The 20,119-nt window shown below is 37.9% G+C and overlaps 1 protein-coding gene and 1 long non-coding RNA gene across 7 annotated transcripts in view; both read left to right on the top strand.

Annotated features, from left to right (window-relative positions):
* LOC108134646 (transcription-associated protein 1) overlaps positions 1-20,119 on the top strand; it is a 325,375-nt gene that overhangs the window by 17,902 nt on the left and 287,354 nt on the right. For all 6 annotated transcript variants that reach the window (XM_041710011.1, XM_041710010.1, XM_041710012.1 and 3 more), the window contains exon 6: positions 11,766-12,383. In XM_041710011.1, coding sequence (XP_041565945.1) covers positions 11,766-12,383 — 618 coding nt within the window. The remainder of the gene's footprint in view (positions 1-11,765; positions 12,384-20,119) is intronic.
* Positions 16,807-18,182, top strand: LOC121467750. Its single transcript, XR_005977803.1, has 3 exons — positions 16,807-16,959; positions 17,083-17,713; positions 17,813-18,182. It is a non-coding gene; the product is annotated as an uncharacterized LOC121467750 (long non-coding RNA).

The following is a 20,119-nucleotide window of genomic DNA, read 5'->3' as shown; positions in this document are numbered from 1 at the left end:
ATCAAAAAATTATTGTACATTTTCAAGCTCACCCCAGTTTGCTCCTAATAGTCGTTGAGAAAGGTAGTGTGCCCGCTAGTGATCCGATATAAACTTTTTCGCAGTTCGTGCGTTTTTCTTGCACACTAAGTCTATTTTAATTCAAATTTATCAACAATAATCAAGTTCTAAGCTGTGCCGTGTTTGCCCCTCGCCCTGAGCTATGCACCCTGCGCAATCGAGAGGTTGTTAACAACTTATTTTACAGACTTTTTATCGTATTAAGTGAATATCAATTGCATTATCCAACATAGGTATAAAGCCAATATGCTCAATCGCGCCGGCCGCCCAAATTTATCTGCTTTGAACCATTACACCACTTCCAGTGTATCCTGCACTATCTCAAACGTCTATCTAATCCTATCAAATTCATCCGAGTCAGCAACATATCATGAAATAGAGAGTGAGGAATCTGTGGAACTTGACTTTTGTGTTAACAAAAGAGAAAAATAATTTCGGATTACTTTAAAAGTGTGCTAGGCATTTATTATAAAATTTAGTTGCAAGTAGTCTGACTTGACTATCGAGTATTTAGCAAAATCAGACTGTGAGCCGGCCAGTTTAAATAGTTGAAAAAGTCTAGAAACCACGGAGAACTATAAGATGCACAAGCCTTAGAAAGAGGTACATTTCTGTAATAGATAAAGAATTTAATAGCTCCGAATAATTCGTGCTCCTTAAACACAATCTTAGCTGTGGATTTTTTGTGTACTAAATACATATTAAATTCAGACCCTGGAGGTCTATGTGAGCAAGTAACAAGTATGTTGCACTTGGGCAGTACAAGTTTGACAGAAATAATTTTAATATTCAAGGAACCAGGTGTATTAATAAGCTCAGAAGTAAGATTTGATCAGCATCAAAAATAGTTGATATTTTGTAATTTAGAGTTTTTTTTAGAGCGAAATATAACGTTTGACTTCTTATAACAGCTATAGGATATAGTCCGATTTGTCCCGATTTCAAAGCTGATCTGCGTACAACGATAAAAATACGATTGCAAAAGTTTAAATTCTCCAGCTTTAAGCTGAGCTCGCAAACGGTAGGACAGACAGTCAAACGAACATGTCACATCAACTCGTATTGTGATTTTGATCAGGAATTTATATTCTTTATAGGGCATCTTTACTGCGTTACAAACTTCTGACCAATTTTAAAAAAAACTTCTGTAAGAAAATAAGTTGAACATCCTGTAAGGATATTTCTGTGCTGGAGTATCTCAGTCTGCAGAAGATTTTCTACAGATAGAATTTGTAGACGTTCCCCTGTCATAGAGGAAAGGAAGGTTTGTTCTGACTTTAGCACCAGCTTTACAGAACCCGTTATTGGGGCTGACCAAAAAGAAAAACCGATTGCTAATATAAACAAAAAGTTAAACGCTTCACAAAGAAATTACAGTAGTGAGAAAGTGAACCTGGTGCTTGGCTTCTTTATAGCCTAGTTACACTCACGCCTCCTATCGATATCAGAACAGACGCAATTAAGCAGAATAGGCTGTTACACTTGACAGACGTGCTTCATTGCGACTGAACAGCTGTTCTTTGTTTTGATTTGTCAACGAAAATCCTCTCGCGTTTTGTTACTGGCTATTTTTATACTCTTGCAGAGGGTATTATAATTTCTGTCAGAAGTTTGCATCAAACTTTCCCAAAAGTTGTCTTTCTATTGCAGGTAGTACATAAGTCGAATCGAGGCGGATCGGATGACTATAGCATATAGCTCCCATAGGAACAATAAAAAAAAATAAATGAAAATGAATTATAACTTTGCTGTTTTTTAATTTTTTGTTTTGTTCTTCGATATTTAGAAATGGGTAATTATTTCAGAATTACGATTTAAATTTCATCAAAATCGGATGACTATAGCATATAACTCCCATAGGAACAATCGGAAAAATAAATGAAAAGAATTATAACTTTGCTGTTGTTTATTTTTTTGTTTAGTTCTTCGACATTTAGCAATGGTTAAATATTTTAGAATTATGGTTTAAATTTCATCAAAATCGGACGACTATATCATATAGCTCCCATAGAAATAATAAAAATATATAAAATAACTATCGAATAATTAAGCTGCAAATCATCATAGCTTCAATGTTTTTACACGAATACGCAAGTAAATCATAATTTTAATGTTTTCAAGAATATTTAATTAAGCAATAGCTGCAAGGGTATATGAACTTTGCTTAAGTTTGCTTCCTTTCTTGTGTTATATTGTTTTTAGTTTTTCAAGATACAGGAATGGATTATTGTTTTAGAATAAAAAAATAAAAAAAAAATAAAATTTAAAATAATTAAATAATCAAAAAAAAAATTCTAAAAAAAATTACAAAATAAAAAATTTAAATTTAAAAAACATTTTTTTTTATATTTTTGTTGTTCCCGGGGGAACTTTATGTTGTAGTTGTCCGATTTTGTTTAAATTTAAACCGTAATTCTGAAATATTTAATCATTACTATATGTCGAAGAACTAAAAAAAAATTTTAAAACAGCAAAGTTATAATTTCTTTCATATATTTTTTCGAGGAGCTATGCTAAAGTCGTCCGTTTTGATTAAATTAAATCCGCAATTCTAAAATATTTAGCCATTACTTTATGTCGAAGAACTAAAAAAAAATTTAAAAACAGCGAAATTATAATTTTTTTTATTTCTTTTTACGATTGTTTCTATGGGAGGTATACGCTATAGTCGTCCGATCCGGCTCTTTCCGACTTATATAAATTATAAAACCGTTAGATATTTATTTTATATTTTTGTTTATTTTCATACGCCCGTAAGGGCATAGGTATTTTATACAGAGTTATTTCTCTGGAGTAAATTTTTTGATTAAACTAAAGAACCTATCCAACTGCAGTTTGAGGCCTTTGCCTGGCTGCAGCGCTGTCGCCAAGGTGCCGGATCAGCGTTTTGTCCCTGCCCGTGGCGATCACTCGCTCCGCGAGTGCTCTGTTCTGACTCCGGGCACTTGCACCCGGGACGCGCGGTCAGCGGTTTCTTCGCTGCGCGTGCAGGCCACCGGATATGGTCTGCAACTCGGCAGTTTCTTCTTTTGGGAACTGCCTCTGTTAACTTCTCCCCCCTTCAAGTGGTTGACGTCCCGGGGACCCCCTCGTTCCACATCGTTGTCAGTTCTGGGTTTGGTGTGACTTCTGGTCCTTAGATAGCGATAGCCGAGCCAAATGGTGGAACACAGAAAGAAGGTAGCAAGTAGGGCAAAGGAGTTGCTGAGGAAGGACCCCAGTGTAAGTTCTTCTCTGAGGGTCCCGATGTGGTGGAGATTGCTCAGACTCAGCTCGTGAAGAAATGGGAGACTCAGCCGATTCTGGTGGGCCGTGATGTTGGCTATGGCCGTTGCCGACACAGCAGGTTTTCTCATTGAACTTCCCAATTGATTTACGAACCAAGTTCCGTTGAGGGTTACCTTGTCAGAATAGGTTACCAGGTAGGTTCCGGATATTTTTTTCTCTCGCCCTTGGTTGTCGGTTATGGTCACATTGGCATCGTTCACGATGAGGGTGCCATGATCCACAATGGTAACCGGATCCAGGTCACCTGGGAGCGTGGAGCAGTGCGCGATAGCCCCAGAAACTATTTGCTGGGCGCAGGTGCCATTTTGTAGCTCCCTGCAGAAGTTGGCGCCGACCGTCGTTTTGCAATGGCCGATGTTAAGGTTTCGCGCTGGGCATTCGGCGACAAGGTTCCCATCTTCAAAGTCCAAGATTTTTTTCTGGTGCTGAACTGGATAGACTGTTATCTTCTTACATATTAATTTAGGGCTAGGGAGTTTAATGAGAAAATGTAGAATTTCAGAAATTTGAAAAACACTAATACTAGATACCTCTAATAATTCAATTAATCAAACTAACGTCAATAAGCTGCCTGTCCTTGAATTCGCCAATATCGGAACTATCCAAAATTGCTGGACTTACGATGTTTAATATTGCCAGGGTTAAGCCCATTAAAGTGTTTTCTAGATCCGTGATTACAATTCTATTTTTTGCTAGAATAATTTCCAAAAGGTGGGTTTCTTTATCTGTTTCGAATTTATGGATTTGATTCATTGAGTTTGTGAGTTCATTTAGACGTTTCTGTAATTTGATATTTAATTCTGTTTGTCCTTCATCTGTTCTAATTAATTATTCTTGATTGAATTTTTTTTGCTCCCAATCGTTAAAGTCGGGTGTGCCGGCAAAAACTTTTAGTGCTGTCCCGATTAAGTTAATACTCCTAGCGGCTCTATGGTGGATTTTTAAGGTAGTCACCAACTTGCGAATATTTGTAAGGTCTGTCATTATGACTGGTGTCCTGTGATCGTCTGTAAATGTCTTCGTCATTGTTTCCGTCTGGTCGGCGTAGTCTTCATAAGTCGTCACGTTCGTTGAGTGCTGTAGGTATCCGCAGGACTCCCAGATGACAATTTCGTTGTCTTCTATCGGGATGTAGTCTGCGTTCGTGTAGTCATTTAGTTTTACTGTCGCGTCCGTCTTGACAGCCGTATGTACAAAAACTAAGACGAATTTTCCTAACCGAGAAAAATATAAAAATAATAGAAAAAGGGGTTCATTAATCTTGCGGTTAGCGTAGATTGTCCTTGTGGACCTACCTCTCCTCAATTTGGACCGTGGTCCCCAGGTCTGCTTCAATGATTTTTTCCGAACATAGTGGCGAGAGCTTGTTTCCTATGCGTTTGTTTGCGTTTAAGAAAACTTTTTCACCAGCTTGATAGCCCTTTTGGGTCCTATCTTTGTTTACCTGGTCAAGGGATTTTTCTTGAGCCTGTTGGATTCTCTTCCCAATTCTGCTTTCGAAATCCGCGGGTTTTGAGTGAACAATCTCACTGGGTTTTTTGTTGGTTATCGAGTGGATAGAATTTTTGTATTTGTTGGTTGCCAAAAGAATAAGTTCGGTCCTATCGCTTAAGTTGCCCTCTAATTTCAAGCTTCTGGCTATTTCCGCCAGGGTGCTATGAAACCTTTCTATTTGACCGTTTGAGGTGCTATGTAGGGGCGGGGCGTTGGCGATGGTGATATTGAAATGATTCATGAGTATCGATTTAATTGTTTCGGAGTTGAACGACCTTTCGTTATCACAAAAAATTGTTTTGATTTTTGGGAAGAAATTTATTATGTGTACAAAAAGGGAATTTACGTCCACTATGGCCCTCGATGCGATAGCCTGCACCGTGGCGAATTTTGAAAATTTATCGATGCATGTTAGAAAAAGGGTTCCATCTGTTGAAAAAATGTCGATGTGGAGAATTTCCCCCACAAAAGAATGTATCGGTGTTTCTGCCACCACTTGTTTAGATGGATGGCGTTTGTATTTTGCCATTGAACAGGTCTTGCAATTCAAAGTTTTTTCTGTTGCTAACCGAAGCATTTTAGGGAAAAAATAGTACCTTAAGATTTGCTTTACATTTTCTTGTGCTGCTCGGTGAGCCCTGTTGTGTTCTGTTATGACAATTTCCCTTTGCTCAGTTGTATCCGTTATGTCCTGCACGAAGCTTTTCGTATATTTGAATGATGTGCTGGGGAACAATTCGTCTAGTCGATGTTGAATAAATGCCAAGATCGGTAGGGAGCAATATATTGCGTTTACCACCTCAGCATTAACTAAATCTTGTAAAGTGTTAAGCAGATTTTCTCGGTTAGAAATTTTTATTACGTGTCGCACCTTGCTTTTAAACAAGATGAATGTGTCAACAGAGGAGCTGTGTCCTTCCTCAATTACTATTTGGTTCCGGAAACAGTTTACTGGGTTGTCCGTCGAGTCTATGGTGTATGTCAGTGATTGTTCGCTGTGTATGGTTGCTACATCTGATTCTATTTCGTCTTCTAAGACGTTTATGTTCTGGCGAGACAGCGCGTCCGCCACAAGGTTTTCTTCGCCAGGTTTATAAACTAATTTCGCGCCGTGATCGTCGATAACCCCCTTCCAGCGTTTTAGTTTCGCGTTAGGATTTTTGTCCGAGACGGCAAAGGTAAGTGGCTGGTGGTCGGTAAAGATCTGCAAGCCTTTCACTCCGTACAAGTAATTCCGGAGGTTTTTCAGTGCCCAAACTATAGCGAGGAGCTCTCGCTCGTTGGTTGCATAATTTTTTTCGTTGTCCCGCAGCGCTCGTGATATCATAGTGATGGGGCGGCAATCTTGTTATAGTACTGCTCCCAATCCAGAGCCTGACGCATCAGTTGTCAAGTCAAATGGCTTTTTAAAGTCCGGGTAGGATAGCAGAACGTCTTCTGATGCCAAGATCTCTCTCAGCCTGTCAAACGTTTCTCTTTGTTCCTTGGTCATATCTATGTCGACTTTTCTCGACTGATATTTGCTAGTTTTACCATTTTCTCCCTTTAGGATATTCGTTAAGGGTCTTGCGATAGTCGGGAAGTTTTTTATGAAGCACCGATAATAGCTTGCTAGTCCCAGGAAAGATCTGAGTTCGTATAACGTTCTAGGCGGGGGGAATTGTTTTATTGCTTTGATCTTCTCAGGTGAAGTTCGTAGCCCTGTTTGAGACACTATGAATCCCAAGTATTCGACGCTTTTTTTTTAAAGAACTTTGACTTTTCTTGGGACACTCTCATGCCCGCCTCTAAGAGTTTCGTTAAGGCCCAATCCACGTCCCTAACATGGTCCTCTTTTGTTTTGGAAAATATTATTACGTCATCGACATACACATAGCATATCTTTGAAATTCCTACCCGGAGGACATCGTCGATGGCCCTCTGGAAAATGCTCGTGCCATTCTTAAGTCCAAATGGCCGTCTACAGAATTCGTATTTGCCGTTGTTGATTGAAAAGGCTGTCTTTTCCCTGTCCTTTTCTGCCAGCTCTATCTGATGAAAGCCTGACTTGAGGTCGAGTGTCGTAAAAAATTTCGACTCGCCCATATTCGACAGTATTGTCGAGATGGTAGGGATAGGGTATCTATCGTCTACGGTTTTTTGGTTGAGTTTCCTAAAGTCGATAACCAATCGCTTCTTTTTAACCCCATTTTGTTCAGTTCCTTTTTTGTCCACAACCCAGGTAGGGTTATTATATGGGGACTTGGATGGCCTTATTACGCCGTCCGTAAGAAGTTGTTTAACCTCTGCATTGACGAATTCGGTTACACCCATGGGGTGCGGGTATAACTTAGAGTATACCGGTTCCCCATCCGTTTTAATCGTTGCCAATGTGTTTATGTTGAAAGGCAGCGCTTCGTTCGGATCGGCGACATTAACATTAACATTAACATTTTTAGTTAAATCGAGCTTCGCATTCACTTGTTTAAGTAAGTCGAGTCCGATAATGCCTTAAATCCTTAAGGTCGTTAAGAATGAAAAAGGGTGTTTTTACGTTGAACACTAAAACTAGACATTTTTTATTTATTTTAGTAAAGCCATGGATCGACTTTACTGTAAAGGGTTTATCCGCTGCCACGATGCCTTTCAGCCCCGGGAGTGGAGTAATGTAATTTTTAGAGGTGCCTGTGTCGATTAATAGTTTTATTTCTTTTCCTGCTACCGTACGTGTAATGTAAGGAAGCAGGGATTTTATTCTAAAAAATTGCAGGAGTCTTCTCCAGCTAACTCGTCCTCTATCTCCGTGGTGCTTGCTTGCGCAACGAAGCCATATTCCTCATCGTCGGTTTTTTCTTCCGGCATGAAGTTTATTTTTTGTTGGGATCGTGTCGACCCCCTTTGCCACGCCTTGGGCTGCTTGAACCTGGAGGAGGTGTCGACATCCATTGGTTCTGCTGCTGGTTGGCTTGGACCTGCGGTATTATATGGTTTTTGTATAAAAGAACCGCTCTGATTAGTTGCTCCCTTTTGGGTCCTGACAAAGTGAAAGTTCTTTTTTATCGCCCCCTGGCTTTGTTTCTGTTCATAGTTTTTCCACCCCGTTTGTCGCTGGTTGCTCGGCCTAAATATCTTTTCTTCGCTATGGCGGGCGAAGGTGGCTGTGAAAGCGCTTCTGTCATTACTTGCCTCAGCTTCTTGAGCTAATGCCAAGGCTGATGGTAAGTCTCTTGGTTGCGCCGGAAAAACGGCATTTTTCAATTACTTTTTTAAGCCAGATATGAACGCATGTAAAGCGTCATCTCTGTGCTGTTCATTTAAGACTGCCGCCGCGGTTGCGGCGTGAGTCATGATTGTTTTGTTGGTAAGAAGCGTTAGCTTACGTTCTATCTCGTCATAGTATTTAAGAAGGGGCAGTTCTCGCTGTCTAGATAGACTTAACTGATGTTTAATTACGTGTGCTGGAGTTTTGTCCGCATACGTAAAATCCAACCTTGCCAGTATGGCATGAAAGTTAAACACTGTGTTAAATGAGGCATTAGCCTCTGCCGCGCCCCGTACCTTATTTTTAAGTATTCCTACAGCCTGGTAATGTCGGCTGCTTCCTCAAATACCCTATATGCTGCAGTAGCAGCCTGCCTCCAGGAAACATAGTTTTCCTGCTTCCCGTCGAATTCCGGGATAGATTTTACCATGTCCAGGGGTTCATTACATTCTTTTCCCGGTTCTATTAGTATTTCCAGGAAAGTCTGAATTTTCGGAGTTTTAAACCTTTAATGAGCATATTTAATATTTTTGCACCTATTATTTTTTACAACAAAATTTAAATATCAAAAAGAACGTTTTATTAAAAAAATGTTTTGTTTTTTTTGTGACGAAAATTAGGCATCAAAAATAAAAATTTTTATTACTAAAAATTCTTCAAAAAATATAATTGTTTTATTTTATTATAGGAAAATTTGAAATTTATTCGTTTTTAAGTGTCAATGAAATTTTTTTTGAAATATTTGCATTAGCGAACACTTAGGACAAAAAGCCTACTCCATGTTCTTATATTTATTTCCTCTTCGAATTCTATGTTTTGCAGACGGCTTTTGCCGCCACTGGTACTGCCGCAGCCGTTATCGCTGCAGCTGCCGTTATCGCTGCCGCTGCTGTTGTCTTCTTAGGGAGTAATTTTTTGCAATTCCCGTTGCAGACTTCGGGAGACATTTCCGACCCTATAAAGTATATATATGCTCAATCAGCATAACTTCTGACTGAAAATAACTTTAATTTTATTCAACTAGTTTCGTAATCGGCACAAAGCTGACCAATAAAATCAGTCTTGTTACTTATGTATATGATATTGTCGTCCGAACAGCCTAGTTTCGACTTATATTTTAACCTGCAATATAAAGATTATTTTTGGGAAAGTTTCATGCAGATAGCTTTAAAACTGAGAGACTAGTTTGCGCAGAAACGGACGGAGAGGCTGACAGACGGACGGTCAGACGAACATGGCTAGATCTCCTAGTGATGCTGATAAAGAATATATATACTTTATGGGGTCGGAGATGTCTCCTTCACTGCGTTGCAATTATAATACCCTATGCAATGGTATAAAAAACAAGAAAGGAAGCAAACTTCGCAAGCCGAAGTTCATATACCCTTGCAGCTATTTTAAAAACTAAATACTCTTGAAAACGTTAAAATTATGATTTACTTGCGTGTATGTTTAAAAACATTGAAGCTATGATGATTTGCAGCTTAATTATTCGATAGTTCCTATGGCAGCTATACGATTGTTCCTATGGGAGCTATATGCTATAGTCGTCCGATTTTGATGAAATTTAAAACGTAACTCTGAAATATTTAACCATTACTATATCTCGAAGAACTAAAAAAAAATTAAAAAACAGCAAAGTTATAATTTTTATACCCTCTATTATAATTTCAGTCAGAAGTTTGCAACGCAGTGAAGGAGACATCTCCGACCCTATAAAGTATATATATTCTTGATCAGCATCACTAGGCGAGTCGATCTAGCCATGTCCGTCTGTCCGTCCGTCTGTCCGTCCGTCTGTCCGTCTGTCCGTCCGTTTATATGCAAACTAGTCTCTCAGTTTTAAAGCTATCTGCATGAAACTTTCCCAAAAGTTGTCTTTCTATTGCAGGTAGTATATAAGTCGGAACGAGCCGGATCGGACGACTATAGCATATAGCTCCCATAGGAACAATCGGAAAAATAAATGAAAAAAATTATAACTTTGCTGTTTTTTAATTTTTTGTTTAGTTCTTCGACATTTAGTAATGGTTAAATATTTCCGATTTACGGTTTAAATTATATCAAAATCGGACGACTATAGCATATAGCTCCCATAGGAACAATCGGAAAAATAAATGAAAAAAATTATAACTTTTCTGTTTTTTAATTTTTTGTTTAGTCCTTCGACATTTAGTACTGGTTAAATATTTTCGATTTACGGTTTAAATTATATCAAAATCGGACGACTATAGCATATAGCTCCCATAGGAACAATCGGAAAAATAAATGAAAAAATTATAACTTTGCTGTTTTTTAATTTTTTGTTTAGTCCTTCGACATTTAGTAATGGTTTAATATTTTCGATTTACGGTTTAAATTATATCAAAATCGGACGACTATAGCATATAGCTCCCATAGGAACAATCGGAAAAATAAATGAAAAAAATTATAACTTTTCTGTTTTTTAATTTTTTGTTCAGTTCTTCGACATATAGCAATGGTTAAATATTTCAGAATTATGGTTTAGATTTTATCAAAATCGGACGTCTATATCATATAGCTCCCATAGAAATAATAAAAATATATAAAGTAACTATCAAATAATTGAGCTGCTAATCATCATAGCTTCAATGTTTTAAAACATATACGCAGTAAATCATAATTTTAATGTTTTCAAAAATGTTAAATTCTTGCAATAGCTGCAAGGGTATATAAACTTCGGCTTGCCGAAGTTTGCTTTCTTTCTTGTTTTTTATTTATTTTTATGATTGTTCCTATGGGAGCTATATGCTGTAGTCGTCCGATTTTGATGAAATTTAAACCGTAATTCTGAAATATTTAACCATTACTATATCGAAGAACTAAAATTAAAATTAAAAAACACCAAAGTTATAAAATTTATTCATTTATTTTTCCGATTGTTCCTATGGGAGCTATATGCTATAGTCGTCCGATCCGGCTCGATCCGACTTATATACTACCTGCAATAGAAAGACAACTTTTGGGAAAGTTTCATGCAGATAGCTTTAAAACTGAGAGACTAGTTTGCGTAGAAACGGATGGACAGACGGACGGACAGACGGACGGACAGACGGACATGGCTAGATCGACTCTCCTAGTGATGCTGATCAAGAATATATATAATTTATAGAGTCGGAGATGTCTACTTCACTGCGTTGCAAACTTCCGACTGAAATTATAATACCCTCTGCAAGGGTATAAAAAATAAAAATTAGAGCTTTGATGTTTTTTTAATTTATTTTGTTCTTCGAGATATTGTCATTGTTTATTATTTCAGAATTACGGTTTCATTTGGATCAAAATAGGACGGAGATATTTGATAAAAAATAAATTTAAAAAAAAAAGTATCTTTTCTATTTTTTGCTTTGGTCTTTTTTGGATATAGTTATGGTATAACTATTCTAAATTACGCTTATAATTTAATTGAAATTGGAAAACAATAATATATAGCTGCCATAGGAATAATCGAATAACTTACCTGAAAATCTACTTTGTAGATACGCATATAAATAGAAAGTTAAAGGTTTTTGAAAAATATTTCATTTTGGCAATAGCTGCAAGGGTATATCGATTAATATCTTAAAGTCATTCAGGGGCGATCTTCGGTTTCCGATGTCAGCCTTACATGGTTATTCAAATTCTAATAAATTATATATACTTTTTCTTATTTATTTAACAGTTTTTAATGATGCACTCTCAAAACTTTCAAGAAATATTTTCGACAACAATCCATTTTTTAGTGGAAAGGATCCATAAAAATCAATCCTTGCAAGTGATAGCAAACTCATTTTTAGCTAATCCGACTACATCACCGCTTTTTGCCACAGTGTTAGTGGAATATCTTTTGGACAAAATGGAAGAAATGGGAACAAACCTGGAGCGTTCCAATTTGTATCTACGGTTGTTCAAATTAGTTTTTGGAAGCGTCAGCCTCTTTCCAGTTGAAAATGAACAAATGTTGCGCCCCCATCTTCATAAAATAGTCATTCGATCAATGGAATTGGCCTTAATTTCTGACGAGCCGTACAACTATTTTTTACTCCTTCGCGCCTTATTTAGGTCGATTGGCGGCGGTAGCCATGACCTACTATACCAAGAGTTTCTCCCACTTTTACCAAACTTATTGGAAGGATTAAATCGACTACAGAGTGGATTTCATAAGCAGCACATGCGAGATCTTTTTGTGGAACTTTGTCTTACTGTCCCGGTTCGCTTATCATCTTTACTGCCCTACCTACCCATGTTAATGGATCCTTTAGTTTCTGCATTAAATGGCTCCCCTACTTTAATAAGTCAGGTAAGTACCGATGTAGTTCTTATACCCTCGTAAAGGGTAAATACCGATGTTATTTTTATGCCTTCGCAGAGGGTATTATAATTTCAGTCAGAACCTTGCCAGGCAGTGAAGAAGTCATTTCCGATTTCAAAGAGTATACGTACTCTTGATCAGAATCACTAGGAGAATCGATCTAGCCGTGTCCGTCTGTCCGTTCGTCTGTCCGTTTCTACGCAAATTTGTCTTGCTGTTTTAAAGTTATCCGCATAAAACTTTCTCAAAAGTTGTCTTCCTGTTGCAGGTACGAACTGGATCGTACGACTATAGCGTATAGCTCCCATAGAAACAATCGGGAGAAAAGAAACGTTGCTGATTTTATATTTATTAAGAATTACATAACTATTTCATAATCATTATTCATAATCATGTAATCATTAGTTTAGGTGCCCACTAAAGGGCACTCGTAGAGTAAAAGGGTGAATGAATACAATATCATTCAAAAGTATGTAACAGGTAGAAGGAAGCATTTCCGACAATATAAAGTATATATTTTTTTGATCAGAGTTAATAGCCGAGTCGATCTAGCTATGTTTTTCTGTCTGTCCGTCTGGCCGTCTGTTCGTCTATATGAACGTCATGATTTCGGAAACTATAATAGCTAGAGGTTTGGGACTTAACAAGCAGATTCTAGTAGTTCCAACGCACCGCAAGTTTATTTCAAAACAGAGCCACGCCCATTCAAACGCCCAGAAATCGTGAAAGTATGTACTGTCACTCTGAGACATATATAAAGGTTCGGGTTGTTGTTGTGTGTGCGTTTCGGTCATATCAATCGGTAGACCCAAACATTTTCAAAATCGAGCTATTATTTTAGGAGTTATGGGGTTTATGAAATTCTCTGCCGCCCCTCTGCCGCTGCTTAGCGACTGAGCCGTTGTTCTGCCGCTGCTAGCAGATAAGAGAGAGAGATAGGGAAAGAGAGAGAGAATTAAACTGTTAGCGGGGCTGTGGGGGTGCTGCACGCTCTTAGCTTCTAGTGTTGGTTATGCAGTTCGACAGATGGCACCACCTAAACATCGATCGTGTTGTAGGAGAAATACTTAGGTTTAAGTTTGTTGGCTAAAAAACGGGTGTCTTATAGTCGGGAAACCCGACTATAGCGTTCTGTCTTGATCTATAATAAATTCTGCCCTACGGCTTCAGAAAACAACCGAGTACTTATATTTAAATAGCTTGCTAGAAATAAAAACTCATAATTCAGAAAGTAGCTTGTAAGCCAGCAAATAACTAGATAGCTAGTTTCTCCGAACCATAGAGTAATAATGTATAGAGTCGCCATTTGCTCTGCCCGCAAATTTATGGACGCTTGCGTGACGCCGGTGTTTGAACAGTGTGGTGAAGATATCAGCTGTTCGAACATGTGCAAGCGACCAGCAACAGGATGCAACTGCCGTAAGACCTGCATGCGAAAGAAGAGTTCAGCTAGTAAGCGCTAAATTCAAAACATTGAACGAGTTTTTGCGCTATTTTGTAAAAACAATTACTTCTCTTTTGCTTTTTTTTGCCTTTGCAAGAATACATACGACTAAACACCGTTGATATGTCAATAAAAGTCCAAAAAAGCGATTATTTATGACTTAAAACACAAAAATTTCAGGGTTTTTAAACAAAACGTCCAGAGGTATTGTCTCTAAGCCGAAGGTAATTCGATGTCTCCATTCTTTTATTGATTTCGCTGCAAAATACCAGTTCATTTACATTTTATCATTTCACCACACTTCGAACATCCAAGCAGATTCCCAGCAAAATCCAATTGCTTTTGCTGTTTGACGTGACGTCATGTCGAACCTGAAGCATCTTCTCAATGCTCGACGTCCACCAATACAATCATCTCTCACACCTATTTTCAACTGTGTGAACTCAAAAATATTTCCGATTCCTACTCAGTATCAATAAAATATTCTCTTTTATTCATACACCAGGCTCTTAAAAGCTCGTGTTTCGTATGGCTTTGAGCTGTAATGCTGATTTGAGATATTTTATTGGTTTGATTTGCTTTTTTGAGTTCGATTTTGAAAATGAAACCAGAATTTCGATTTTTAAGACAGGCAAAACTAAATTGCTTAAAAGTATTTAAAAAATATTTATTTTGTATAATCTATAATATTTTGTATAATACAATTTGCATTAAAAATATTAAGTAAAAAAAAATTGTAATTTTAAAAAATTAAATATTAATCACTATTGCTTCTTTTTAAGGCTTTTACCCAAAAGATCATTTATTTCGTTATGTTTTATGATGATTTTAAGTAAGTTCCACTGTTAAGATATATAAGTCACAATAAATTTTAAATAAATTATGTACATTTTATATTAATAAATAAATGTAGTTTTAATAAAAAATGATTGAATTGCTGTTATTTTTAATTATTATTCGTTTTATAGATATATATGTATTTAGAAGCTTTTGTCTAGAATGATATCCTTATATTACAAATTATTTAAATTCAGTACAATTTGAATTTAACTCAGACATGATTGGGTCCTATGTGGACATTGAATTCAGTCCCATGTGCACATTGAGTCAAAAAGTAAAAGACTTTGCTTTCTTACTCAATGCCTATGTGGACATTGAATTCAGTCCCATGTGGATGTTGTCTCTTTCTATGGGAAAACAAGAACAACGTATTTGTCACCAAAACAAAAAATCATTTGGTCATTTCACTCGCTCTGCCGCATTTCCCATAAGCTGAAAACAGAACAATAAGAGCGAACAGGCCAGCTGCAAAAATTCACCATGGGACCGAATTAAAGGTTCTAATCGAACCGTGAGAGACTGAAATTTTCCCCTTTTTTAGTCTAGGTGGCATCACTGGAAAAGTCACTCGAGAGAGCGGCAGAGCAAATGGCGACTCTATATAGTTTCCTACTCTATGTCTCTGCGACTGAACGACTGAACTCGTGCAATGAGTGCGCGAGCATAAAAATGAGAATAAGAATGAGAGAGTAAAAAACCCGAACGCACACGAAGTGCATGGACCTGCTGCAGTGAGAACGGTGGACCTTCCGCGGTCCGTTTTTTTGTGTCCAAATACGTCGTATGAAATGACCAGTCTATATGTTGTATGGTTAGTGGTTCCGCGTAGCCCGACCGTCGTGTTCACGGTTAAAAAGCAATAGCAAGAGAGTTGGTATCGGCTCATCCTGTTTAGTGTGGCTGTTTTTCCTTTTCCTGAAGTTCGGACATAGAGTAGGAAACTATATAGAGTCGCCATTTGCTCTGCCGCTCTCTCGAGTGACTTTTCCAGTGATGCCACCTAGACTAAAAAAGGGGAAAATTTCAGTCTCTCACGGTTCGATTAGAACCTTTAATTCGGTCCCATGGTGAATTTTTGCAGCTGGCCTGTTCGCTCTTATTGTTCTGTTTTCAGCTTATGGGAAATGCGGCAGAGCGAGTGAAATGACCAAATGATTTTTTGTTTTGGTGACAAATACGTTGTTCTTGTTTTCCCATAGAAAGAGACAACATCCACATGGGACTGAATTCAATGTCCACATAGGCATTGAGTAAGAAAGCAAAGTCTTTTACTTTTTGACTCAATGTGCACATGGGACTGAATTCAATGTCCACATAGGACCCAATCATGTCTGAGTTAAATTCAAATTGTACTGAATTTAAATAATTTGTAATATAAGGATATCATTCTAGACAAAAGCTTCTAAATACATATATATCTATAAAACGAATAATAATTAAAAATAACAGCAATTCAATCATTTTTTATTAAAACTACATTTATTTATTAATATAAAATGTACATAATTTATTTAAAATTTATTGTGACTTATATATCTTAACAGTGGAACTTACTTAAAATCATCATAAAACATAACGAAATAAATGATCTTTTGGGTAAAAGCCTTAAAAAGAAGCAATAGTGATTAATATTTAATTTTTTAAAATTACAATTTTTTTTTACTTAATATTTTTAATGCAAATTGTATTATACAAAATATTATAGATTATACAAAATAAATATTTTTTAAATACTTTTAAGCAATTTAGTTTTGCCTGTCTTAAAAATCGAAATTCTGGTTTCATTTTCAAAATCGAACTCAAAAAAGCAAATCAAACCAATAAAATATCTCAAATCAGCATTACAGCTCAAAGCCATACGAAACACGAGCTTTTAAGAGCCTGGTGTATGAATAAAAGAGAATATTTTATTGATACTGAGTAGGAATCGGAAATATTTTTGAGTTCACACAGTTGAAAATAGGTGTGAGAGATGATTGTATTGGTGGACGTCGAGCATTGAGAAGATGCTTCAGGTTCGACATGACGTCACGTCAAACAGCAAAAGCAATTGGATTTTGCTGGGAATCTGCTTGGATGTTCGAAGTGTGGTGAAATGATAAAATGTAAATGAACTGGTATTTTGCAGCGAAATCAATAAAAGAATGGAGACATCGAATTACCTTCGGCTTAGAGACAATACCTCTGGACGTTTTGTTTAAAAACCCTGAAATTTTTGTGTTTTAAGTCATAAATAATCGCTTTTTTGGACTTTTATTGACATATCAACGGTGTTTAGTCGTATGTATTCTTGCAAAGGCAAAAAAAGCAAAAGAGAAGTAATTGTTTTTACAAAATAGCGCAAAAACTCGTTCAATGTTTTGAATTTAGCGCTTACTAGCTGAACTCTTCTTTCGCATGCAGGTCTTACGGCAGTTGCATCCTGTTGCTGGTCGCTTGCACATGTTCGAACAGCTGATATCTTCACCACACTGTTCAAACACCGGCGTCACGCAAGCGTCCATAAATTTGCGGGCAGAGCAAATGGCGACTCTATACATTATTACTCTATGGTGGCGGAACGTACAAGTTTGCTGAAAAGACTAAGCGTCTTCGAAACAACACCACGTCGGGACATGCGCGCCAGCACGGACAACTACGTATCACCCACATTGTCACTCGCTTCCGAGACCAATCTGCGCCTCGCCGGATACCAGCCGGCAACCAGCGCGTGAATTTTTTTTTGCAAACAACCTGGCCGTAGAGTGTAAGGTGAGAGGGTTCGAGTGCGGAAGGAAACAAATATTCAGTGTGAAAGGGGAAGAATCCATCCACGTGGGACGACCATGACCGAGCTATTAACGACTCGATTTGATTGATTCAACAGAAAGTGGAAGCGAAGGCAGGCTCGCCGCAGGGTGCCATCGGCCCTCCGCTAGCACAACACGCGATATGGGGCTTACCAACGCGGAACCGGGACAGACGCAGCCATCAAAGCTTTATACGAGTCTGCACAGCGTTTTCATTCGACTCTGCCAGAAGCTTTCCCTAGCTCGTAAGTGCTATCTGGCTTTGGCTATCACGCCTGGGAACGGAGTCCGAGAGACGGAATACACGGTTCCATTTACAAGCAGTAACCCGCGCTCAATTACAGACGGAAACCAATTACGCGACGCCTGCGGAAAACTAACTTCTGCCCGCCTGTATGAGAGGAGGTTGTAAACGAACTCCGGAAGCCCCAGCGTTACGAATCCAGCCCGCTTCCCGCATCTGTCCGGCTATTGAATCCTACGTAAGTATATTTTACGCCTTGCCGCACTTTTACAGCCTCCATTTAAGCAATGCAGCGCCCGACTGAGCCTTCATCCAAAGGGTGTTGAGGCCGACTCGATCCCCTTGCCCAGCGTGCCAACGCAAAAGAGAGTGCCGAGCAGTCTTCAATATCTTCAATTCTTGTTATTTCGGGGCGCTTTTCAAACTTGATCTGCGTACACCTGTTTTTGTAATTCTGAAATATTTAACCATTACTTTGTGTCGAAGAACTAAAAAAAAAATTAAAAAACAGCTACCTTATAATTTTGTTCATTTATTTTTCCGATTGTTCCTATTGGAGCTATATGCTATAGTCGTCAGATCCGGCTCGTATCGACTTATGTACTACCTGCAATAGAAACACAAATTTTTGGAAAGTTTCATGCAGATAGCTTTAAACCTAAGGGTTTAGTTTGCGAAGAAACGGTCGAACAGACGGACGGACAGACGGAGAGTCGGGCATTGCTTTATCGACTCACCTATTGATCCTTAACAAGAATATATACACTTTATGGTGCCGGAAATTAGAATACCCTCTGCAAGGGTATTAAAAAACCTAGCTTGCCCAGACTTTACACCTTCGAAATACATACCAAAGCCAATGATTGCAAGTAAGAAGCTGTACTAAGGCAACTAACTAACGTACATCAGTTGGAAAATGATGAAGTCGAAACAAAAATACTCGTACAAAAAAAAGTGATTTGCAATTTACTGAGAAAAGCTACCGATAAGATGGTCATTACCTATCTTTAATCGAGAGATCTTTAGGACGGTTATTTTCGACAAGTTCTTAAAATGGATGGAACTCGCGGTGGTGACAAAGGCGTTCTTAGAAATGGTTTGTCGGTCCTGGACTGAACAGGCGGTAAGGGAATTGACAGAAAACCGTAATACAGATGCTGACGGATCAACTCGGCCTCTTGTAAGACCCAAGCCGTTCTTAAACAATAAATTCTCGCGATAATATTCCATCGGTTTGAAGGAGCTTAGCCTGGTTTCCGACTACGCGCACAGTGGCTCGTTATTCAAAAACTCGTTGCAAAATCGAATTTCGTGATGTTAGGATTTTACTCTTTAGGAATTGATCAAGCTATTTAAAAAACAAAATTTTATAACAATTTTTCCGAATTTGAAGAAAGGTAGAACAACTGCTGAATAGGAAAATTTAAACTAATTTTTCTCAAAAAGTTGTTAAGCCAAATCTGATTGTTTTGTAGGGAAATATTTAGCTTAACATTTTTTTGATGAGTAACGGGTATCTTATAGTCGGGGAACTCGATTAAAGCGTTCTTCCTTGTTTTGTTTTATTTTTCCATCGCAATGTAGTTATTTAGTTGCATCCAAAGTTCCGAATTAAATTTTCAGTAAAAACCATGTTGAGCTTAGGTTTCTTTTAGATGTTCAGCTTTTATTTCTCATTTAGGATTGATTTCTCTAAAGTCTATGTCTGGTCGACAGACCTTTGCGCACAGCGGTGCTCCCGCTAACAGTTCTTTTGTCCTGTCTCTCTACTGCAGCGATTACCGGCAGGGCAGCGACTGAACAACGGCCGAGCAGCGGCAGAGGGGCGGCAGGGGAGCGCGATTTTAAAAATTGTTTGAGTCTACCGATTGATATGACCGAAACTCACGCATTGAGTCCAAACCCTATGGTCAGACATGCCTCAGAGTGACAGTACAAAGCAAAGCACAAATCTGAGCTGGATGGCCGTTTTTGCTCTGGTCAAAATAATAAGTAAACTATTGGTTTTACTACATTTAAAGATAGATATGTTGGTTTTTATTAACTTCTTGCTTATTAAAATATATTCGAGTTAAAAAAAAATTATTTAGATGGGCCGAGACTTGAAAAAACGAATATCCGTAAATCTTTAAAATTGTGGAGTCTTCGGGAAATTGCGAAAAGTCTTGGACGCTCGGTGTGTTTTGTTCAAAATGCATTTAAATCCAATGTTAATGTTGAATAGCGAGGACTAAAGAAGAAATGTTCACAATAAACAGACCCGCATCGTCAGACTTGCAGAAAAGGATGCCTTTATGTCTTCCAAGCCCATTGCCACCCAAACGGGAAATGAAATTTAATCTCAAATGGTTCATCGTAGACTTAACAAGAAAGAAAGCAAACTTCGGCAAGCCGAAGTTTATATACC

This window comes from Drosophila elegans, unplaced genomic scaffold (genome assembly GCF_018152505.1).
Source record: "Drosophila elegans isolate 14027-0461.03 unplaced genomic scaffold, ASM1815250v1 contig_684, whole genome shotgun sequence".
Classification (NCBI taxonomy): Eukaryota; Metazoa; Arthropoda; class Insecta; order Diptera; family Drosophilidae; genus Drosophila; species Drosophila elegans.
This window is presented reverse-complemented; position numbering and strand designations above follow the sequence as displayed.